At 37.8% G+C, this 25,887-nt stretch overlaps 1 protein-coding gene across 1 annotated transcript in view; it reads right to left on the bottom strand.

Annotated features, from left to right (window-relative positions):
* Positions 1-25,887, bottom strand: part of LOC310730735 (neural-cadherin) — a 314,803-nt gene that overhangs the window by 134,246 nt on the left and 154,670 nt on the right. The window contains exons 15-20 of the mRNA XM_083549799.1: positions 23,867-24,053; positions 16,486-16,629; positions 9,595-9,878; positions 7,278-8,901; positions 3,694-3,787; positions 1,108-1,292 (exon numbers count right to left, since the gene is read on the bottom strand). Coding sequence (XP_083405925.1) covers positions 1,108-1,292; positions 3,694-3,787; positions 7,278-8,901; positions 9,595-9,878; positions 16,486-16,629; positions 23,867-24,053 — 2,518 coding nt within the window. The remainder of the gene's footprint in view (positions 1-1,107; positions 1,293-3,693; positions 3,788-7,277; positions 8,902-9,594; positions 9,879-16,485; positions 16,630-23,866; positions 24,054-25,887) is intronic.

Below are 25,887 nucleotides of genomic sequence, written 5' to 3'. Positions count from 1 at the left end.
TCTGTTTGTAATATCCATAAATTCAGTAGTTCCTAGTCTTATAATAATAATAATAATAATAATAATAATAATAATAATAATAATAATAATAATAATAATAATAATAATAATAATAATGCTAAAACAAATATTTAATTAGCATTTATTTTTCTAGATTTCTGTGGCAATTATACCCTTACATTCAATTAATATTTACATATGTTATGTGAAATATCTTATTATTATTAGTTATTACTGTGTAATAATTGATGCCTGACAAAAAAAACAAACAACAAAAAGATACATAAAGAATGCAAATAATATTTCTAACTTTGGTACAATTATTATTATTATTATTATTATTATTATTATTATTATTATTATTATTATTATTATTATTATTATTAATAACAACAACAACAACAACAACAACACTACTACTACTACTACTATTACTATTACTACTACTACCACTAATAATAATAATAATAATAATAATAATAATAATAATAATAATAATAATAATACATTGGGTGTACTTTATAATTTAACATTTTCTATGTGTCTCATTAACTTTTATATTTATTCATTTATTTTATTTTAGTAGTCTTTAATATTATAAACTTCTTCAGCCAACATCTCATTTTAAGGTTGCTTTCCCACTGGGAAATACTCTCTCTGCTATTAAAATCCTGATAGTTGTAAAGCCCACAAGCCACCCCACCGGCATCACTTTGCAATTTATTACATTATCATCTGACATGAACAACATTAAAGCTTGTTCTGATTACAGATGGGACATGCAGCTACGATTAAAACGTTGTCATTACTATGGCTCTGCGCCATCATGTGTCAGCCACAGCGTAAATCCACTTATGTCAGCTTTCTTTAAAAACAGCCGTGTTTGATATCAAAGCCCTCAGAATTGTATTATCTTTACAGTTAAAAAGTTATTATATGCATAATTATCATCAACTACAATACTGTCACTGGCAAAAAGATGTGAAATATTAGTGCAACTTTCATGAGAGTGAATAAATTCTTAGGCTGGACTTTGTTTTCTGTACATTTATCTAATACATTCGAGTCATTACAGGAATATCCACAACTGATTGAGATGTACTGTACCTGCGAGACGAAGCGAAGCAGAGTTGTAGATGATCTCGTCCCGTAACTCTCGAACGTGGACTCTGACACTGGACACGGCGTCTGGCCACTCGCCATCTGACACACGAACCTGGAACTCGTAGGTGCCTGGTGGGGCGTTTTCTTTTATAACCAGAAAACCTGTCCGCTTGTTCAGGATAAAGTAACTGCAGGGGCAGAAAAGAGTAACAGCTCAATCATTAAATATCTTATACACACTATATGGACAGAAGTCCAAAGTCCTCCACCAAGATTCCCAAAATAAATCTTTAGATTCAAATTTTCCTTTCACTTAAACGAGGACATCGAAACCTGTTCCAGCATTTCAATGCCCTAAGCCAGCTCTGTTGGAGTAGAAGATCTTGAATCACCTACTATAGATCTATCTGACCTCAACCCTACTGAAGACCTTTTAGATGAATGAGGTCTCTTCACCCTACATCAGTACCTGACTTTACTAAGACGCTTGTAGCTGAATGAGCACAAATCTCCACAAGCACACTCAAATTTAGTGGAACATCTTCCCAGGAGATTGGAAGTTATTATAACAGCAAATGGAGATTACACGTGGAATTTGGTGTTCAAACAACCCCTAGAATCTTATGTCTAAATCTTGTCCATAATGTGTGTATTTAGTGTCTGTGCAAAAGTTAGGACACACCTTCCTAGCCTTCCTTACAGCTGCCTAATAATGTAGGTTTAAAGGATTCACACCTGGAAGAGTATCCAATCTTTTTATGCTGACCACATTTCTTTTTTTTGCTTTTCTTTTACAATCCAATATATAGTGAATGTGCATTCAGATTTTGTTTTTAATTACAGATTGCTGCAGAGGTTTTATGTTTTTTTTTTTTTTTCTTCACAAACCAGCCAAATATATATTTAGGCTGAGGCTGCGCAAACATTTCCATACACCTGTATAGTTGTTAAATTTAATAGAAACAGCTGCAACTCTCTGCTCAGATTTAGAGTTTTGTTTAATGTTCACATTAAACAAGGAAGAATTTGATCTCAGTGGTTTTCTCGAACTCCGAATACGGCCCGTTGCACCTGCTGCTTATAATTAATTACTCATTTAGCAAGCACATATGCTTTTTAACAATTGCTTAAATCTGGGTAAGTAAATCCGAGATGGTTACAGAGACTCGTTCCTTCTCATTTAGTGACTGGTGCTATAATATCAGGAAGCATATTGCTTACAGATCTTCAAGAAAAAAAAAAGGAGCGAGAATATGATTTAAAGTATGACATCAAAAGATGCTCTTGACCAGCCTTCACTTTTTGGCCTCGTCTTCTTTTCAGCATAATTCTGCATCAATTGCTGGAATGTCAGCGAGTCTTCTCTGCTTCACTGTCTATAACGCTAAGGTCACTTTAACAAGTAGAAAAGTTTTACTGTGTAACAGTTTTCAAAAGACTTCAGTTTCCAAGTAATTAAAAAAAATTTAATCCTTTTCTCTGAAAGACACAAGCAAAGCCTGTTCATGCATGAAAAAAAAAATGCAACCACTGTTGTGTTCATTACTGGCACATTCTTAAGAAACAAGCAAAAAACTAATCGCCCATTAAACCCATCATGCCTAACATAACCATATTTCCCGGTAAAGTCCTTAACCAGTGGTTGTTATATTAAATAAATGCATGAATGTGTTAAAAGGTGTTTTTAAAATTTATTTTTTCTAATATTTTTTTTTATTCAGTCCAATCAGGCGAGAATGTCAAATCTATTTTAAACGTTAAACGCCTTGAATGCCAAAAACCTTAAAGTCATACATACAAAACTGTTTTCAAACCATTTAAGTGATGACAAATGAGATTTCAGAATGAACCAAAAAAAAGGAATTCTGGTCAAATCAACTATAAGACCATCGCTGGCAGATACATATTTAGACTAAATGAGATGCCACTTTAAATTAGAGGAAAGGTGAGAGAGGGCGGCGAGAGCACGCTCACGAACACAAGACATCAGGAAGGGTAGACTGAGGTGAGGAGAGTTAATGTGGTAGAGAAATGGACGTGTGAGGAAGAGAGAGAGAGAGAGAGCAACAGCTTTTTAGAAGCTTCCTTCATCTTTAATTAGCAGTGCTGATAACTGGAGGGCGAATGGCCCTACTAAGATGTGCTGATTTAAAATTCAAGGCCCTGGCCATAAAACTGACATGAGCCTGATTGCTTCTTAAAATTTAACTTTATCCTGGCATCCAGCCTCCAAACCAATGGATAATTGCACAGATATCAGTAGAGAGAGAGAGAGAGAAAGAAAGGGAGGATGTGAGGACATCAGGAGAGTGCAGATCAGCGCTTAGACCTCTCAAGGCTAAAGCTGCCTCCATTAGAGTCCTCTTACTCAGTCCTTAATCACACAGACTCTAAGGTGTCATCAATAAGGAAGGGAGAAGGCGGAAAAGAGACAATACATGGAGACTGGGAAAGAGAAAAATATAAAGAGACACAGAGACAACACCAAACAAAGTAAAGAAGACAAATACAAAAAGAAAAAAAAACTAAACAAAAATGACCAAAAATAATTAAAATTATTACTAGGAGTGGGGAAATGGGAGATCTTACTTAGGAACATGTCCTTCAAATGCGTAGGTCTTGTTGTCCCAGTCATCAGGGTCCGGAGCGTACACCTTTCCCAAAACAGAGGTCGGCATTCTCCCTGTTGGTGCAAAATATATTTCATGTCCACAAAAAAAATCCTTTAGAAACGAGTTTATTAGAGGGACAGCGCATGCAAGACGTTTTGGAGACAGGTTGAGGGAGGCGAGTTTGAGATGGTTTGGACATGGTGCAGAGGAGCTACATGGGGTAAATCTGTAGGAGAATGCTGAGGCTGAAGCCACCAGGAAGGAGGAAAAGAGGAAGACCAAGGAGGAGGTTTATGGATGTGGTGAGCGAAGACATGCAGGAAGTTGGTTTGAAGAAGAAGTACAGGAAGAGGCAGATGTGGGTAGACAGGGGGGGGGGGGGTGGAGACAGATGAAGCAAAAGAAGAAGAAAATAAGAAATCCTATAAGTCTGCTTAATCCTGAGAATTTTTATTATATATTATCTATTATTTGTGATCTTGACATTATTGTAGTTGTTCATGATACAACAATATAATAATTATAATCATACAGTAAGTATAATAATTTAATTAAATTGTTGCTGCCATTATAACAACCCCTTCTATACAGAAAACGTCTTTTTCAGGGAAAGACCTTACACATTTTAACAAGACAATGCTAACTGCATTCCACATCTATTACAATAGCATGACTTTGTAGCAGTAGAGTCAGAGTGCTGAACTGGCCTGCCTGCAGTCTGGACCTTTCATTATTTGAAAACATTTGGCATAGTATGAAACAAAAAAATACAACGAAGGACAACCAGAACTGTAGAACATAGAATCCTGTATCAGACACATGTGGGATAACATTCCTCTCCTAAAACTTCAGCAACTGGTCTTCCAGATGTATGCAGACAGAAGACGTGATGCTACACAGTGGTAAATATGACCTTACTTACTTAAAATGGAATATATTCTCAGTTTAAACATTTGAATAAAATGTAAATAAAAATTGTTGTTTGTTTTTTTTACACAGCATCCTAACTTTTTTGGAATTAGGGTTGTATTATATATATATACAGTGAGGAAAATAAGTATTTGAACACCCTGCTATTTTGCAAGTTCTCCCACTTAGAAATCATGGAGGGGTCTGAAATTGTCATCGTAGGTGCATGTCCACTGTGAGAGACATAATCTAAAAAAAAAAAACAGAAATCACAATATATGATTTTTAAACTATTTATTTGTATGATACAGCTGCAAATAAGTATTTGAACCACCAACCTCCAACTTTGAGCTAACAGTTTGGGAAAGAACAATATCTGGTTGGAAAAACTCAGGTGTCCCAATACTTTTATCCATATAGTGTCTTATAAGTGTAATCTTATGAGGTTTGTCATGTCAAAAAGTTGTAATCCAACACAGTCTCACTGCATTTCCTGATGTAGTCACAAACTTTAATCTACCAAATCGTGTTCATGGACAAGAATTTCCCATTTTTTTCGTGTCACTCAGCACGATTGCCTCCGTCTGGCTCCATCTCTATAGCAACGGAGGCAGAGGATCATGGGTAATGCTGAAAGAAATGCCAATGGTCATCTTTTTCTCTCATTTTTAGCAGAGAATAAGGCAGAAAATATACAGTTAGGGTAAGGGTTTGGGGTTATACTGTAATAAATGTGTGTCTTTAATGAACGCAATCTGCTTAATTAACCCGGGAGAATATATTTACTGTATTTTTACTGTAAGGAACCGCTGACGATGGTTTATAATAGCGAGTATCTTACCGAATATAAAAAAAAAAAACAAGGATAAAATCTCCTGTTTAAATGCTGAGTAATGGCACTTGAAGATTAAAAAAAATCAATAAGAAACGAGAAAAAAAAATAAAAAAAATAGAGCGTCTGTGGAATCGAATGACAGAAAGAAAACTTTAGCGGACGCACCAAAAATACTTTCTATTGAAATACATTACATAGAAAGTCGTCCTCAGTGACATGAAAAAAGAGTCTTCGTGTCTATGAACATGAACCAATAGATTACATTTTGCCAGGGGACTGGACTGTCAGGGAAGATAGAAACAGAGCAAAGAAATAACTGTGTCATTACTATGTCATATTAGTTTCATATGTTTTCATAAAAAAAAGATAGCTAATGAAATATACAAAAAATAACTTATTAATAACTAGAAATTGAATGAAATAAAAAATTGACTAGATTAAGTTTTCATAAAAAATAAAAAAAATCTTCTGACTAAAAAATTTGTCATTTTTGCTTACGCTGCAGAAACAATCAGATATGCTAATAAATAAGCAAAAGCTTATGTTTAGCGAAAATTTGCCAGGAGCAAATCTTAATAAAAATGACACTAATATTTGGTTCCAATGTGGATGAATGAAAAGGAAATATTCTAAGCAAGAAACTGAATGACAGTTAAGACTAGTGTCTGACCTGAAGAGTTTTTTTCCCCCGACATTTTGGCTGAATTCCTGTGGTGTTCATTTTCAGCCTAGTTTGGTGATCATGATTTAACTGAGACTCACATTGGCACATTTACTACTAAACAAAATAATTGATCAGGCATCCTGGAAATTAGAAGACATTAAGAGCTTTAAAGGGCTAATAAGGTCAGGGGGGGAAAAAATATATAATGTTGTAATGAAAGAAAATTTTTGGTTACCATCTCTTACATTTCCAGGAAGTGAGGAAGCTGTTGTGCACCCTTTTCTTTTTTGGGCTTTAAATACCTCAATGGATCTAGCCACCTTTTGCACCAGTTGCTATGCTTTTAGCACAAGGAGCTCTTGAGCAAAAAAAACCCCAAAAAAACCCAGTTCCTTCACAATGTGTATGAATGAGGTCATCCAGCAGCTGTGTCAGCACTGTTCCCCAATCTTTTCATCACAGCTCACCTGAGAGCTTCGCTACATCCATTTATCCTTAGAATTCTCTGAAATTTAAACAAAAGCATTCCCAAAATACCAGGGAGAAGAAAAAACAAATCTGAAAAGTCCTGCTGAAGTCTTTGACATAAAAAAAATCATAAAATAAAAACGTCTTCACAGAAGAGACTATATTTGTTTTACATTGAGAAAGCCTTAAAAAAAATCGACTTAATAAATATGACAATGGTTCCATGTGAAAAAAAAAATTTAAAGAATGCATTTTAAATGATTACAAGTTGCAGAAATAAAACAGAAAGAAAAAAAGGCGGATGTAGTTATGTATAGTTGATAAAGTATGGTAGATAAATCATTCACGTTTTATGGAAATTTAGTGTTTGTGTTCATCTAATTAGAACCAATCCTATCTAATTAATTATTAAATGTAATTCACGTATTAAAATTAATGACCTACATAATGCCTTATTGCACTGCTTTTTTATCCTGCATGCATTGTATAGAACAGCTACTGTACATAGGAATGCGATATGCCCATGTATATACTAATAAATGAGACGGGACTGAGAAATAACACCCTTATAAACATTGTTCTATTAGTTGTTGCTTAATTATGCAAACTAATGAATTGTTTGTTACCTTCACGCACTATTCATTTACTCATAATAAAGTAAGATGCATTAATTCTTTATATTTACCTCTGTGACTGTTAAGATATATCGTCTTCTCTCCAGCAACGTGGGCATGATCATTCTTATCACCGATAGTGATCGTGAGCGTGCTGGTGACGGTTTTAGCCGGTTTTCCACTGTCTGTCATGACAACTGGCAGCAGAAACTCCTTCTGTCTCTCTCGGTCAAAGGCTCTGAGGGCTGTTATGGTGGCTGTGTCATTCCTGTTATCTTGCAGGTTAAAGTCATTGCTGTAGCGGTATTCAGGGGGAACGGAGAACGAAAAGGGTGAACCGTTTTCGGCAGAGTCTCGATCAATAGCTCTGAGCAGCGTGGAGCTGGTGTTGAGATGTACCAGCTGAGGCCCTGGGACATTCTCCCACACTACTGGTGCGTACGTGGATTCAAACTCAGGCCCGTTGTCATTTACATCCAGCAGGGAGATGTGAATGGTGGCGGTGCCGGTCAGTGGTGGAGTTCCGTGGTCAGTTGCAAGGATGATCAAGTTATGCTGGGCGGTAATCTCACGATCCAGCGGCCTGGCCACAGTCACCAGTCCAGTCTGATCAACTGCAAAGAGACCATATGGGTCGGATTCAGGTGCGATGCTGTAGCTTATCTCCCGATTCAGACCAGAATCTGAGTCACTGGCAACCAGTGATGCGACGCTGGTACCAATAAAGACATCTTCTTTCAGGTCAGCGATCTGCACGAAGTGAGGGATGAAAACTGGAGCATGGTCATTGCAGTCTTCTACCTCTAAGGTACAGTGGAGAAAGCTAGAGTAGTCCAGATCCTCCACTTTAATTGTAAGATTGAAGCGTTGCTCACCGGGCCTCTCAAAATCTAAACGCTTCTTGAGCCGTAGGGTTCCCCGTTGTTCCTGCCGGTGACTCACCATGTAGAACTTTTGCTCAGGGTCTCCGGATACCACACTGAATGTCAGCTGACCGTTTTCACCAGCATCTGCATCTTCAGCAACCAGGTCAAGTAGGGCAGTGTTGGGCTCACTGCTTTCAGGTATCCTTGCTGAACAAGAGCGGTCCAAGAACCGAGGAGTGTGGTCGTTTACATCTGTTATGTGGATAGCAGCAGTGGCTGTCCCTGTCATTCCACCTCCATCCCTGGCTTCCACCACTAGGAGGTATGACTCTGTCTGCTCCCGGTCCAAACCAGCCTTGGCCAGGGAGATGGTACCAGTAGCTGGATTGATGGTGAACATATCCACCCCATTGTTGCCTCCACTCAAGGCTGCATTTCCAACAATTCTATAGGCCAGTACGGCATTCTGCCCTACAGCCGCGTCATCTAAATCAGTGGCAGTCATCTCCATGACAGAAGTGCCAGGCGGAGAGTTCTCAGCCACATCTCCATGACAGTTGTCTGGTGCACAAGCAAAGATCGGTGCATTGTCGTTAATATCCCACACGCTAATGATGACATCAGTAAATCCAGTCAGGCCTTCACCGCCCTCATCTGTAGCCAAAACCACAAAGCGCCAGACGGCCCGTGCTTCTCGGTCCAAAGTCCTCTGAACATAGATCTTTCCTGTCACCTCATCAATGATGAATTCGCTTTCAGCACCCTGACCATGAAGTGAGTACCGTAGAGCCTCTTGATCAGCATCCTTATCAGGGTCAGTAGCTGTTACCTAAAACATCAAACAGAATGTCTTAGACCTTTTTGTACCGACACCTTTTCTTTCTGCTGACTTGGACGCAAATGTTAAGAGCTCAGATTGCTCCCTCTACTAAAATCGTCCTAAACTCTAAAAGCAATTAAAAAAACAACACATAATTTGCCTAATAATTATACAAACCATAACGTAGGTACATTCCCCAAGCCACAAATTGGATGAAGCGCATTACGCCAAAGCATGATGTCATTGACTGTAATTCAGCCTTTAAACAAATGATTGATGAGACAATACAATCAGGATCCTGAAATGCCCCAAAAAATCTGTTTATCCATGTCCACTGGTTTGATAAGTGCTTGTGAAAAAGAGTACCGTGTAACATGACTCATATCCGTACTCATTCAAAACAAATTATACAGCAATTTTCAAAACAGGATGTGGAATTCTGGCACATCCTTCAATTCGGGGAAATGGGACTCACAACCGACTCCCAAGAGTTAAAGAAATAAACAGGTTTTGAGAAATGGCTCAACCAAATTGGGTGCTTTTCGGAAATGCTGAAAAAAAATCAAAAATCAAAAAAAAAAAAAAAGAATCACATTTAGTTCAAAATCCTTGCCACTGCTTACTAAAACTAGCACAATTTCTTAAAAAAATTACCAATCCTCTATTATTGTCAAATATACATTGTTGTAGTAAATGCATCACCTGAAGAACAAACACTGGAGAGCCATCAAGCTCCTCAGTCACGCTGCCGTAGTACTCGTTGACAGAGAATACAGGTGCCTCATCATTCTTATTCACCACGTTAACAATGACAGCAGTGTAGTCCTCCCACTTCCCGTCTGAGGCCAGCACGTACAGCTTGTAACGTTTGGTTTGCTCGTAGTCCAGTGGTTGGGCGATAAAGATGGTGCCCACCTCAGGCTCCACATCAAAGACGCCACCAGTGTTGCCCGCCGTAATCTGGTAGCGCAGCTTAGCATTGGCACCTGCAAAACAACATATATGACCTAGGTTTCCTGAATTACTACAGGTATCATGGGTTTTCTGATAAAAATGTTGTTAAAGTCAACTATTAGTTTATTAATATATAGGTGTGCCAATAAAATAGGCCTCTTTGGATGTGTGTGTGCGATACAAAATTGTCAAAATTGTCTACATACATAGATGGATGTGCATTAAAACAAACAAACAAAAAAAAAAAACATAGTTTAGACAACAAGATAGACACACAAAGATTTACAGAAAATCAGTGTTTCAGTGTAATAATTTTTTTTTTTTTTTTATAATAATAATTATATATATATATATATATATATATATAAATAAATAAATACATATTACATACATATTTAGCTCAGTAGCTCTGTGGTGAAGGCTCTAAGTTACTGTTCAGAAGGTTGGGGGTTCAAACCCTGGCAATGCCAAGCTGCCACCCTTGAGGGCCCTTGAGCAAGGCCCTTAACCCTCTATGCTCAAGGGGTGCTGAAACATGGCTGACTAAATGCAGCATTCATTTATGTTTGACCATTTTTAGTAAAAATATAAATCAATAAATATAAAAGAGGCAAAATTCAAACCTTCAACGCAACAAACATTTATTCACAACGTCCCTTTTTTACTCAGATATAAAGAAAAAAAAAAAACTACACCTAAAAAAATATTTTTAATCACTAAACTTTGCCTTCCCAGACAATTTCAGCATTGACCTCCCCTCAGCTGCGAAGCATCATGACAGAGTTCTTAAACGAGCCATGTATCATATTAATATTATGGTATAATACAATATTAATACAACCACTAAAAGAAACGTCATCTCCAAAGAAATGTACACTAAAAGAATCATTTCCAGAGTGTAAAATAACAAATACAAGAGATTTTGAGTGAGAATAATATATTTATATTAATTTAAAATACATTTAGATCAGATAAAAATGTGCGATTAAGTTAAATCATTAATCACGATTAAATATTTTATATACTGACAATATATTTCTCTTTCACTGTTATTGAAAGCAACTTCCTGTTTCATACACGTTTGCTCTACATACACGTTTGTACATTACTGGCAGGTTATTAAACTATAGAAGAGGCAGAATCTGGAGTCCAACACACCTGGAGGTGAAATCTTGTGAACAAAAGTATACAAAAAATGCTGTTTGAGTAAGACATGTAGATGTTTTTATTTTTATTTTTATCTCGTAACCTTTACTGCATCTTTAAACAATAAAGACTTACGAGTAAACCGTTTTATTTCCCCGTATTACATTTACACCAAGCATCCCAGATCAACTCCCTGTAGAACACTCGTAGTGTAAAAACGGCATAAGAACAATAAAACAAGTGGAAAAGTAAACAATAAGGGAAAAAAAAAAAAAAAGTCTATGAGCTACTGTTACTCCATTTCTCCTCATGGCACCTTTCTTCTCTCTGCCTTCGATTTTCCCTGCTGAAAAGAGAACAATGAACAAGACACAACACATGGGCAGTCTTGATTCCGATCTAAATTTTAATCCTGCTATTGCCCTGAGCAACTCTGATAAATCACTAAGAGTATCATGTTGTTAGTGTTTCAGAGGCTGGTGCTTCCTGGGGACTTTTATGAAAAAGGAAAAGCACAAAGTGAGACAGCTAATACTCCCTGACATCACCAGAAGCCATTACGGAAGATCAGTTTAAGGCTGATGTCTGTCGTGATGAGGCTAAAGGCCTTGATAAATGCCCGATGATCAGCACAGCAGCTTCTCACATATCCACGAGCACACCAGATGCAACAGTGCAGATGATTCCTGCAGGGAATTATGGACCTGACACGGCTGGCCAATGAGAAATGAGTGATGCTTCGTCTGTGACGTGCTGCCGTCTGGATACATTTACATGTAAGAGGGAAATGAAAGAGGGCTTATCTAAGGTTTGTTTTTGTTTTTTTTATGTGCTTGCCGGGTGCATATTAAAGCACCTGTGGATGTATGAGTGGGTAGAGGGGCTGTCGTTGGTACAGGGGCTGTCTGATTATTATTCACTCTGTGTGCACATCTCAAAGGAGCACAGTTTGCTTCAGAATTATTGGCGCCCTTTGAAAAATAAGGGGGGAAAAATTTTCCTAAATTTCAGACAAACAGTTTAAGAAATATTCACACAAGTGCTTTGATAAAAAAAAAAGTGCCATTTTGAAGATCTCTAGAGTTAAAAAGAATCATCTGGAGATCGTAGGAGCCAACAGTTTGCGCAGTCTTATACTCAGTTGTACCGTTCTTTCTTGGTTCCTGCTCATTTCAATGGATTTACATTCACTACCTCTGTTCCACTTCACACCTCCACTGAAATGTGTTCAATTACTGTCTCCCGACTCATTTACACACATCATGTCATTTGCAGTGTTTTCCATGCCTTTGCTTGCACAGCTGATACCATGCCATTTGCACATGTCACTTTCACTTTCCTGCCACCCGATCTTATTGTCTCGTTTGCATATAACACTTAATGCTGCTTGCTGGTTTGCACTTCTCTTTAGGTGCTATCTGCATCTCAGCTGGCTTTGTACTCTGGGAAAAGAAGGGAGCAAAATTGGGTGTTGTCTCAGAGAAAGGATGGCATGGATTTCAACCAATCGTGCACATCTGTGAGCTTAGGTATTTGGAAGAGGGCAGATTTCCGCCGACTGGAACATGACATTAGATCGCGTTGCTCTGTGATGAAGCATTAGTAACAGCATGATGGAAAAGTTTAATCAATTCTAAAACACTGGTTTGAAGATCATTGAAATCCCTGAAAAAATGTAAATAATAGTGGTAGTGGTAAATGATCAGATCAGTGCTAGTATTGCCAAGCTGACACTCTCGGGCCCTTGAGCAAGGTCCTCAACCCTCTGTGCTCCAGGGGGGGCTGAATTATGATTGACCCTGAACATCGTGGGAAGAAAAGATTTAACTGTGCTGTAACTACAGCTACTTTTTGTTTTGATAAGGTAGAAATTATTTTGTATATTACATTGTCAATAGAAAAAAAAAATTAAAAAGCTTTGTTTTTTTTTGCAAAAAAAAAAAAAAAGAAAAAGGGAACATGGTTATTGCACAAATTGGATGTAAATAATAATCAGTTAAAAATGATTGCAACTATAATACAAAATCATATAAAATGCTGAAAATTTTATTTATTTATTAGTGAGCTTTATTATTTACATTAATTATATTTGGCAGATGCTCTTATCTAAAGAGCAGCTGAGGTTTAAGGGCCTTGCTCAAGGGCCCTTGGCAGGTTAGTGGTGATGGAATTTGATCTTCTGATTCATAGTCCAATGCATTAACCACTGAGCTACTGTACCACCTCCCCATCAAACTCTAACAAATCATATTGGATGTAATGTTTAAGCAAAAAAAACCATCTGAAGTGTAAAATTCTGCACGCATTATGTTTGAAATACCCCACAATGAAGCATGAAAATAACAAGTGATTCTGTTTCCACACATAAATGATTTTCTTATAACATAGTCTTCATAGTCATTTGCTCAGAATAGAACCTTTTTTTTATCCATTTATAGTTTAATGTTACTATTTAATGTTATGTAATGTAAAATATTTGTTGCTATAGAAACAATCAGATGTTGGAATGAGTACATTATTAGAAACCTATAAATTGTTTGATTTGCATAGTTACTGATAATAACAAATTAAGCAGCACATGAAATTAGCATTAATACACATCAGATAATTGAATTGCACTGCTGCAGATAAAGGTTTCAGAGCGGCTCAGACTGTTTGGACTGAATTAAATATTTAAGAGAGTAAATGAATATTGTAGTGATTAGATTTTACACACACACACACACACACACACACACACACACACACACACACACACACACACACACATATATATATACAGTTGAATCCACCTATCTTGACCTTGCTTAACTCGACAACCCTATTAAGTCGACGTTTTTGAAGTGGAACCGCCAAATTCTTGCTTTGTCTAAGCATTTTTTTATCGGTTATGGCGACTTTCTTATGTCGCCGAACCCTGATATCTCGAGCACAAGGGGGGGAAATTTTGCCATTTAACGTCAGTTATCTCGATCGGCACTGTGCAGCTGCAGAAGAACTTGCGAAAGTGGCGGAAAAATCAAGGATCGGGGGAATCCACGGTGCGCTTAAGGAAGAAAAGCGCAGGCGTTGAGAGTGTGCCGGTGGGAAGACACGTACCGGGATACGAGTGCGAGATAACAACGACCGCCGTGAACCAACATATACCAACAATAACGGACGGTGAGAGTGTGGAAATTTAAATAGAAGCTAGTGATGATGATAAACGAGCACCATATGTGTGCGATTGAAGCCGGGAGCTTCAGAGAAAGCGGCCGAGAAAACACCTGACACGCCGAAGGGGGCGCCGAAGGGGGCGTGGCAGGGGGATTCCTGACAGATAAACATGTACTGTATGTATTTTTATAGCATGACTTCATTAAACAATTCGCGGCAACGCTGTTGTGTAAAAAACCCCTTCAAAAACACGTGCATGCACATTCTCATTTATTAACGAACATCATGTACATAAAGAAATTTCAAGCACGTTAATATACTGCCGCCATATTGATTTTCGTTTATCTCGATCATCGGTTATCTCGATGCTTTTTGGCGACCCCCCCTAGGACATCGACATAACCAGGTTCCACTGTGTGTGTGTATATATATATATATACAGTGAGGAAAATAATAATTTGAACACCCTGCTATTTTGCAAGTTCTCCCACTTAGAAATCATGGAGGGGTCTGAAATTGTCATCGTAGGTGCATGTCCACTGTAAGAGACATAATCTAAAAAAAAAATCCAGAAATCACAATATATAATTTTGTAACTATTTATTTGTATGATACAGCTGCAACTAAGTATTTGAACACCTGAGAAAGTCAATGTTAATATTTGGTACAGTAGCCTTTGTTTGCAATTACAGAGGTCAAACGTTTCCTGTAGTTTTTTTACCAGGTTTGCACACACTGCAGGAGGGATTTTGGCCCACTCCTCCACACAGATCTTCTCTAGATCAGTCAGGTTTCTGGCCTGTCGCTGAGAAACACGGAGTTTGAGCTCCCTCCAAAGATTCTCTATTGGGTTTGGGTCTGGAGACTGGCTAGGCCACGCCAGAACCTTGATATGCTTCTTACAGAGCCAGCCCTTGGTTATCCTGGCTGTGTGCTTTGAGTCATTGTCATGTTGGAAGACCCATCCTCGACCCATCTTCAATGGTTTAACTGTGGGAAGGCGGTTGTTCCCCAAAATCTTGCAATACATTGCCCCGGTCATCCTCTCCTTAATACAGTGCAGTCGCCCTGTCCCATGTGCAGAAAAACACCCCCAAAGCATGATGCTACCACCCCCATGCTTCACAGTAGGGATGGTGTTCTTGGGATGGTACTCATCATTCTTCTTCCTCCAAACACGTTTAGTGGAATTATGACCCAAAAGTTCTATTTTGGTCTCATCTGACCACATGACTTTCTCCCATGACTCCTCTGGATCATCCAAATGGTCATTGGCAAACTTAAGACGTGCCTGGACATGTGCTGGTTTAAGCAGGGGAACCTTCCGTGCCATGCATGATTTCAAACCATGACATCTTAGTGTATTACCAACAGTAACCTTGGAAACGGTGGTCCCAGCTCTTTTCAGGTCATTGACCAGCTCCTCCCGTGTAGTTCTGGGCTGATTTCTCACCTTCCTTAGGATCATTGAGACCCCACGAGGTAAGATCTTGCATGGAGCCCCAGTCCGAGGGAGATTGACAGTCATGTTTAGCTTCTTCCATTTTCTAATGATTGCTCCAACAGTGGACCTTTTTTCACCAAGCTGCTTGGCAATTTCCCCATAGCCCTTTCCAGCCTTGTGGAGGTGTACAATTTTGTCTCTAGTGTCTTTGGACAGCTCTTTGGTCTTGGCCATGTTAGTAGTTGGATTCTTACTGATTGTATGGGGTGGACAGGTGTCTTTATGCAGCTAACGACCTCAAACAGGTGCATCTAATTTAGGATAATAAATGTAGTGGAGGTGGACATTTTAAAGGCAGACTAACAGGTCTTTGAGGGTCAGAATTCTAGCTGATAGACAGGTGTTCAAATACTTATTTGCAGCTGTATCATACAAATAAATAGTTTAAAAATCATATATTATGATTTCTGGATTTTTTTTTTTAGATTATGTCTCTCACAGTGGACATGCACCTACGATGACAATTTCAGACCCCTCCATGATTTCTAAGTGGGAGAACTTGCAAAATAGCAGGGTGTTCAAATACTTATTTTCCTCACTGTATATATATATATATATATATATATATATATATATATATATATATATATATATATATATATATATATGTGTGTGTGTGTGTGTGTGTGTGTGTGTGTGTGTGTGTGTGTGTGTGTGTGTGTGTGTGTGTGTGTGTGTCCTTCACATTCATACCAGAAGTATTGCTGAAAAACATCTGGGAGGGAGGGGGGGGGGGGGGTGTCATAGATGTGCATAATAATAATAATAATAAAAATCTCTCCATCCCATCCATGTGACCCATGTGCTTTCCATTTGTTTGTTTTCGAACTTACCTTCATCTTCGTCGTTAGCGCTAACGGTTAGGATGGTGGCGCCGACATCCACGTCCTCGTCCACGTCGACTTCATACAGTGTCTGCGCAAACACCGGCTTGTTATCGTTCACGTCGCTGATAAAAATCCGCACATATGCCGTGTCTGAGGGCGACAGCAAACATGTGCGAGATTAAACAAATGCCTGTGATCTTTGTCTATCAATCTGAATGCTCCTTTTTTTCCATCAGTACCCTCGTTCTTATCTTTCTACCATTTTCTCCAAGTGCATGTTTGTCTCATTTTGTCTCCCTTCTTTTCTTTCACACTCTCCTCTCTTGTATTCCCAACCTCTGATCCGTTATCTCCATTTCTCATTTTTATCCTTCTCTTATCCTCAGCTGCTCTGGTTGTCTCTACTTTTACTTCGATCTCGATCTTTTCATCACTGGGTCTAAAGTCATCAGGATGCGATTGTTAGGTCTGAGCCTTGGGGACTTAATAATGGATGGGTTAAGAAGCAGAGAATAGGAAGGACATCCACTTTTTTTCCCATTAGAATATACCTTCCTTTAATATCACCTTCAAGAGACATGATTTGCAATATAGTTCTCAAGAACAGATTAATTATTTAGGCAGGTTGTGGTGGCAGCTCAAGAAAAGTTATAGATTTAAACAGCGGGAGGAGAAAAGAAAAAACAAAAACAGACCAAAAAACTAAATCCAGGCAAGCTCCAGCAGTCCACTAGACTCCAGCTGTATGTTTCACTATGTGTGAAAGTGAGAATGCTGTAAACACTGTAGCTGTCATTCGATGACAGGTTGACATGTTGTTCAGAGTTGTGTTGTGAAGGCATGGTCATGTCATTACAGTACAAATAAACAAGCATCACTGGGCTGTGACATTTTCTACTTTTGTGGATTTTTCTGCTCCCATTGTCATGCCAATCAATTCGACTGGATAACTTTATTGCGTTATCGTACATTGGAACTTATAGCCCTTTGCTAACTATGAAAGGTTGTGAAATTTGAACACAGTGGGTGACTAACAAATACTGAACCATTAAATGTGCAGTATGTCAGGATATATTTGTTCGAAGAATAAGTAAAAAATAATGGACAAGGAATTATAGCCTGTACCTAAAACATAAGAACATAGATGAGAACAATATCCAAATGTGGGACCAACTGCAAGGTGCAAGATGAGCCTTCAATACATTAAAGGTGTAAAGGAGCTAGTGGTGAGCCATGCATTTTACATCTAGGACTTCAGTTGTGTCCTACCTGAATCAATCCACCTCTGAACCCCATCATTATGATTCTACAGCTATAAAAGTCAAGTCTAGAAGCTTTTATTGTCATTTCAACCATATACAGCTGACGCATTACACAGTGAAATGAAACAACGTTCCTCCTGAACCCTGGTGCTAAATACAACAATAATCACAGAAAACACAGGGCTAAGGACGAGTACCGTAATTTCCGTACTATAAAGCGCACCCATATATAAGCCGCACCCACTGAATTTTACAAATATTTTTATTTTGAACATAAATAAGCCGCACCTGTCTATAAGCCGTCAGTCCACACTGGAACTAATAAACTTTACACAGGCTTTAACAAAAGACACGTAACACACAGTGTAACGGGTGAAATATGTTGCGCTTCCTTTAGGAGCATAGCGGTATTTTGGGAATAGCCTGGCACTGCATTTTTCCGCTATTACTGCGTGTGTGCAAGACGAGGATTATATCCTCATTATTTTCTGATGCTCATTTCTAAGTTTCTTTGACTAACCCGTAACGCTGTGGCCAAGAAAAATAAAAAAGCACTAGTTTTGGAAATCTGTCTGTGCTTATATGATTTCATTTGCAACTGGAGTTAGTGAGCTCTCCCTTTACCCAGACTCAACATGTTACAACGGCTTGTATCTAAACAGTAGCCGACCAAGAAAGTCATTGTTCACTGTCTTCCTCCTTCCTTTCACAACTATTTCTCTCGGGAGTTTATCTTTTGGCATTGTCGTCCGTTTAAAAAAATCTTCCGATGCCGTGCAGCTCAGAACACAGGTGAGGTGCGTTTTTTCATTTCCGTTCGGAAATTTCATTTGTCTAATGGTATGTTAAAGTTTGTGAAACCGGAAAAAACCCAGGAAAATTCATAAATTAGCCGATTCGTTATTTAAACCGCGGGGTTCAAAACGTGGGAAAAAAGTAGCAGCTTATAGTCCAGAAAATACTGTAAGTGTCCTCGCCATAAAGTGCATTGTGTGCAACTTGGTGCAAACAGTGCAAAGACAATACAGGAAAGCACAAGACAAATACACAAAACACAAAACACAAAATAGCTCCGCCAGTAAACCTGTTGTAAAGAGACAACGTAGCAAAAATGTAAACAAAATGTTGTGCAAAAGAGAAACTAGGGCCGAAACCATTCCTCGAGTAACTCGAATGATTCGAATACAAAAAAATCATAGAGGCAAATTATTTGCCTCTTTGCTTCGTTTAGTCTGTTTAACTACACACAGAGTATTGTGTTTTACCACAGACCATTATTACTGGATCATTACCATTATTACCCTGGAGCACTCTGGACAGGTAAACACACGCTGCAGAATGAAAAAAATGGAAAAACAGAGTAAAAAGATTCACCTGGAATTCTGTTTCCCTCACATAAAAAAGTTTGTTTTTTTTTTGTTGTAAATTCGCCGATTTTTTTATCCAGTCGTGCAGCGTCATCTTCCTCTGTAGTGCCAGAAAGCTTTATACATTAAAAATTAAACAGGCTACAATCAATATAATCGCATGGTATTAAAGTAAGCCTCAGATCCCTGGAGAGAATGTCTAATAATCAGCCCTCGAGGAGGCGGAACAAGACAGAAGATGTAGAGGAGCCTCATTCATACACCAATAGCGTCACACTTCAGGCCCATAACATGGTTACTGATGGATACACCAAAATGTTGGATGTTAACGAGAAATTAAGTAACAATTGCGAAAAATAAAGTCTGATTTGCTAGAATAAAAGTCAGAATTACGTGAAAGAAATTGCGGGAAAAAAAAAGGCAGATTTGCCAGAAAAGAGTCAGAATTGCGAGAAAAAAGTCGGATTTGGCAGATTTGCCAAACTTTTTTTTATGTAGCGGAAACAGGCTTTTTTAGGTCTGAGTAATCTGATTTATTTTTATATATCATTTTTAATATAATTTGCACTGTGATGTAATATGGCAATTAATAAATGGGTCTAGTTTCACAGATACCCTTATATGCAATTTCAGCAATAAAATGTAAATCTTCCTAATAAGCAAACAAGTTACTTGTTTGTTTTAAGAGACCCGTCTTTTTTTCTCTTATATTTAATATCGCGCTTGGATTTTTAAAAATTTTTGGCCGACCTTTCCTCGTGATGTATCCGCAACCAAATCAATATCTTGTCCTCTGTCAGCTATTGTGAAAAGAAAAATCTGCAATCCAGATAAATATATTTGAGCTTGTGCAGTTTGATACAGTTGCAGTTTGCAAGCTCTGACTATTTTCCAATCAAAAGATGGAAAAATGCCAAAGTGTTTTTGGATGCCTACAAGAAGGTCTCGGAGGAAGCAAATTTAAATTTGATCGGTTGAAGCAATAGTTTGAAGCAACATGGATTGTAAGCTATAGGACACCTTTAGTGTTCACAGTGACAGCTCTGGACAGAGAGGTACCTTTGGCCCTGGGCACACATGATGTGACAGCTGAAATCTGATTGGATAGAAACTCTAACACTCAGATATGTTGCTCCTTGAAGTGGCGCAAGCGAAAAAATAAGATAGGAAATAAAGACAAATTATTAGTACGAATAATTTAATACAAATTCATGGTCAAAAATGCATTAAAATGTAAGTCAGTGATCCTAATTTAATGAGTGTTTAGGCAGCAGAATACTGCCGGCCCACCACAGGGATTAGTGACATGTAACCCAGACATGGAATGGAAATGCAGTGGATGCTTGAAAACATAGTCTATGGTTTAAAATTCTGACACAATTTCAACAATGCAGCCTGATATGCTTTTACTACAGTTTCATTTCCAAGCCCACTATAATCAAAATATATAAAATATATATAAAAAATATATATAAAAAATATCGCATTATAACACACTATATGGACAAAGGTCTGCACCGAACCATTAGATTAACTTTCTGATCATCCCATTCCACCTGTAGTCTCAAGTTACTGTTATAATAATCTCCAGGGATAGATTTTGGAGTGTGTTTGTGGAAATTAGTGCTCATTCAACTACAATGGTTATCATAAAATCAGGTACTGATGTAGGTGAGGTGAGGAGGCCTGGGGTGCAGTCAGCATTCCATTTAATCCCAAAGGTGTTTAATAGGGTTTAGGTCAGAGCTCTATACCAGACCACTCAAGATCTTCCACTCCAACCCATATAAACTAAAGCTTTGTGCATTACACATTGTCATGCTGGAATAGGTTTAGGTCTCCTAGTTTAAGTGAAAACTTATTGCTTCCACATCAAACAGCATCCTATACAATTTATGGTAACAGTCTTTAAGTGTGTGGGAACAAAATTGGGAAGTCACATATGACATATGGAAAAGTCAGGTGTCCCAATACTTTTGTCCATATATTGTTTGCGAAACAAACAGCATGTTTTATTGCCTACCAAAGTAGATGGGAAAATCGTTTCAGGGAAAACATCATCTAATATAATGTTCAATTTGAACCCTAGATCTACTGTATTGTATAAAGTTATAAGATTTTACATTCTGATTACCCCAGAAGTGAAAAAATATATAAAATTCAGACTCCAACAAAATATACACTGCACGCCGTTATATTTAGAACCGAATCTGCTCATGCAAACTTTTTGGCAAGTATAACTACAAGTTTTCACATTAAAAGTTATCACCACATCATCATGCAAATCAGTCTGTCTGATCACTTGAGGTAAGAAATTGCTTGTGCCATTTTAACATGAGCATCATTGTGATCATGTGACTGCTAACATCCTTAGATCAATTTCTCTATGACAGAGAGCTAATAAAGGGGTCACATGACCTTAGCAGGCAGACATTCAAGCCAAAGCTTATTAAAAAAAAGAAAAACAACAACAACATTAAAAACAGTCATTTCATGCCAAAAAAAAAAGATTTTTTTAAGATTTTTTTGGATGTTTGTCCAATTTATTTTCCAAAGTTGGAGGATATGATTAATTTTTCAAGACCACCATACAAATTGTTCCCAATTGGAAAAAATGAAATTAAATTCAAAAGAAAATATAACATGATAGAAAGTACAATGTTTAATGTTTTCAAAGTTTTAGAGTGTCGTGCAAAGTAGCTGAATTCGGAAACATAAATATGGAAAAATATAATAAATATAATTATAGAAAAAATAATCTGTGCCCTTAAGCCCCAACCTTTAAATCTGTAACCCAGTTGTTAAGGCTCTGAGTTTCTACTTGGAAGGTCGGTGGTTCAAACCCCAGTATCACAACTTTTGGACCCTTGAGCAAAGGAACCAGGGGCACTGTATCATTAGAATTTGCTACCTGAAACCAGGGGCACTGTATCATTAAAATTTGCTACCTGAAAACAGTAGTCTGAGCTGCACTTCAAGTGAACTGCACTGCAGATAACACCGTGTGTGGAAGCAGCAATGAATAATTTGGGTGAACTTGTTACATTACGAATTTAAGATTCATGATGGTGTGGAAAGGCATACGGTGGTATAAAAATAAGAAAAAAAAAACCTATGTATTAAGATACATTAATTAAAATATGAATGATACAGCAATGCACTTGTTCGTTTATTGACCTCTACTTCTCATTTGTGAAGGGCTTTAAAAGGAGGATCAATCATCGCATTTGTAGGCCGCTGGGGTTTGACACAATGCCTGAGCTTTATCGCTATGTTTGGGAATAACAAGGGTGGTATATATATATATATATGGTCATCTGTTGAAGAGAAGGACTGCGGTACAGGGAGTTGAGCAACTCCCGAAAGTCTCCCAGGCTGGGGCAGGACACAGTGTACCAGGTGGAGACATGGCAATGGCACTTTGCTGGTAAAAGTGGCATCTGGCCAAAAAGGGCTTGGTAGTTTTACAACAGAGGAGGCGAGAGCCAGGATTGAGGACCTGAGTGCGAGCTATATGGTGAGGATGTGACTTGGACAAAATAGGAACAGAATTATATTGGAAGATCCCCTGGTTTGAGTAGTAGCATTCTAAACCTATCAATACCAGGTTCATGTATATAGAACATAAAAGGAATGCCTGAGGGGAAGGCCTTCAGAACCACCACAGAGGCAACAGGGGGCATGTAGATGGCTGTGGATCAACAACAAAAACTCCTTGGCTAGTGCTTGGTTATATACTGTAGGGATAGTATGCATGATTGATTCTAGTTAAATGTCATTTTAAAAGAAATGCTTGAAGCTGTGCATAAAATGCTAAAAGAATCACTAAATCTGACATTTACAATGCACTGCAAACAGTTTTTCCAGTACATAGTGAGTACCCCCGGCATTGTTTTGTATGTTTTCAAGTTTAATTCATTAAAAAATGATAATAGTAATAATAATGATTTTAAAAAAATAAATAAAACAGTGACACTGCACTAAAAATTTCAGGCAGAGATAAACAAACTTGCGGTCCGTGAAATAACTGTGTGTGTATATTATATATATATATATATATATATATATATATATATATATATATATATATATATATACACACACATATATACAATGCCTGCTTCTTATGAAAAATGAGTACAGTTTAAATATTCATTAATCGCTAATGTAAAACTTGGCAGATTTTGAAATATCTAGAGGTTGGAACCGGAAATAGCGTTTAGTAAACATCCCCAAATGACTCACTGCAGCTAAGTTCATGTAATATCAGATTTACAGCATAGAAACTTTGCTTTAAACTCTACAAATCTGCAGCAATAAAGGACTAATGAGAGAATGGAAGACATGCTGATGCCTGAGAGGCTCACTATGAGTCATGCAGAGTTTGAGGCTGATTGGTATAAGTTTCATCATATCAAGCCTGTAGAAGTTCAGGTTTATCTGTCATTACTCACCACTTCTGAGTAATTTCTTGAAAGGCCTTAGTGATTATTTGTGGTTTTTCGTTTTCTCTTGAACATAAAATACGTAGCGTATAAAACAGATACAGTACAACAAACCCTGATACCTGTAACTCTCATCAGTAGTAATAACCTTTCCTTTATAATAGATACATTCAGGCATCGCAGTTCTATGCAGTAAAACTCCGACTCCATTTAAAAAGAATAAATCAATAGCATTAGAGTAATCAGGCTAAATGGACCTAGACAACTTATTAGCACAGGGGTTGTGTTAGGAAGAAAACTTGGCTGGTCTTACCAGAGTTAGGCTGTCCATGCCTTCCTGGCCTGGCAGACTCCCAGCCGTCCATGGAGTTTACTTCTAGAAGATAAGACCCCTTAGTTTCCCGGTCGAACACTGCCTCGGTGTAGATGGAGCCCAGTTCTGGATCAATGCGAAAGAACTGATAGTCTCCACTGCGATCGTTCAGCAAGGAATAGGAGATCTGAGAAGAAAGAGGAGAGAAAGAGGGGGTGTGAGTGAAAACTTATATATTCTACATATATATTCTTCTCTGCATTTTAATCTTCAAATTAATCTGTACTGATAAACATATCAGCAGATTAATTACAGTCCAAATACAACGTAAAGCAAATGGTTGCTGAAACCCGTGATAAGTAAGTAAGCAGGTAAAGTAAATAAGTAAAGAAACAAATATTATTTCAAACAGCTTATGCTGACACCAATGCTACAAGAACAACCCCCCACCCCCAAAAAAAAAAAAAAAAAAAAAAAAAAACAGCCAAAGTAATCTAAAAAAAATAAAATAATACATTACATTATATGGACAAACGTATTGGGACACAAATACAACCATTTACTCAAACTGTTACCACAAGGTTTGAGGCACACAACTGTATTGGATTTTTCCTTCACTTGAACTAGGAGACCAAAACCTATTCCAGCATGAAAATGCCTCCGTGCACAAAGCCAGCTTCATGAAGATCTACCATTTTGTAGCTATAACCAGTATGCAATGTTCAATCAAAACTACAAAACACCTAAAAGAGCTTTGAGGTGCCCAAAGATTCCAACTCTCAATATTGTACCCACCTGAAAGTGAGCTTTTTCCCTCATAGAATGTTTGCCAGGACCCATGATCTCTCATGTAAAAACAATTTCAGGGCAGTTTAATGCTATGAATACGTTTAAAAGGATAAAAAGGTATGGATGGTCTCTCCACAGCATCCGACTACTCCGACTGGCAATTATAAGGCGAGGAGCGCTACTATAACAGCAGGTCTTGTATAATAACTGGTGCCTTGCCAGCCGCATTTTGTGTGGCAAACGCGAATAAGAGGAAGAAAGTAAAAAGTAAATGATGTAATAAAAAGCTTGTAGGGGGGTCGAGTTATTAACATAAACAGCAATCACAGACTGCTGCAGTAAATGTGGAAGGCTGAATCACATGTACTTAGCAAATATACTAATACACCATCCCACGAATGATTCTCATTAGATCTATATACGGCACTGCATGGTATCTGTGATTCAGCATGCTTGTTGCAAGGTTGCTCAGACAGCAATTATGCAGCCAAGGACAGACTCTTTTAAACCTAAGCTGTGTCATTCTTCAAGTAATTCAATTAAAAGGGTAAAACAGAGTCAGAGCCGTGCTATTGTTTTTTTTTTTTTGGCCTCAGTTCTTTAGGGGACTTAATACTTAATTGGTTTGTGCACACTACATAGAATTTCTGCTCGGCAGAGCTACAATAGGGCCGAAGACTGATGGCACTGTCCTCTGAGCTCTGCCATAGTATAGACGTAATGGATGGATGCATGTGATGAATAAGCCTATGACAAAGCTTTTTACTCGCATAGCTGTCATTACTCATGCTTTATGAGCCATTTTTGATAAGTTAGTGTCCTTTTTTTTTTTTTTCTTTTTTTTCCTCAGTAAAACAGCTCCAGATTGTCACCACTTCGATTTGCAGAAGCCAAGTGAGTTGGAAGACTGTTGATTACAGATGTTTAGTAACACTTCAGGATGTTCAGTATGCAAGGTATAAAAATTAAAGGGAGCTGGAATGCAATTGCTGTTCATTCCTAAGCACTAGAGATGTGAAATGTAACTCTACTGCATTTAAATACATTCAATACAATGATGTGCCTCAAAGTAAAATATAGTATATTTCATAGACTTTGACCTAAACCCCAAATACCCTTCAAATTTCCGTGACATCTCAGTTGGAATGTGTGGTGCATCTTTTTGCAAACCTGTAAGAGATTTGTCTTCCTTCTTTCCACTCAAGAAACATTAACAATAAAATCTTTTGCAC

This window comes from Silurus aristotelis, assembly GCF_946808225.1.
Source record: "Silurus aristotelis genome assembly, chromosome: 9".
Lineage (NCBI taxonomy): Eukaryota > Metazoa > Chordata > Actinopteri > Siluriformes > Siluridae > Silurus > Silurus aristotelis.
Note: the sequence above shows the minus strand (reverse complement) of the source record. Positions and strands in the feature narration are given on the sequence as shown.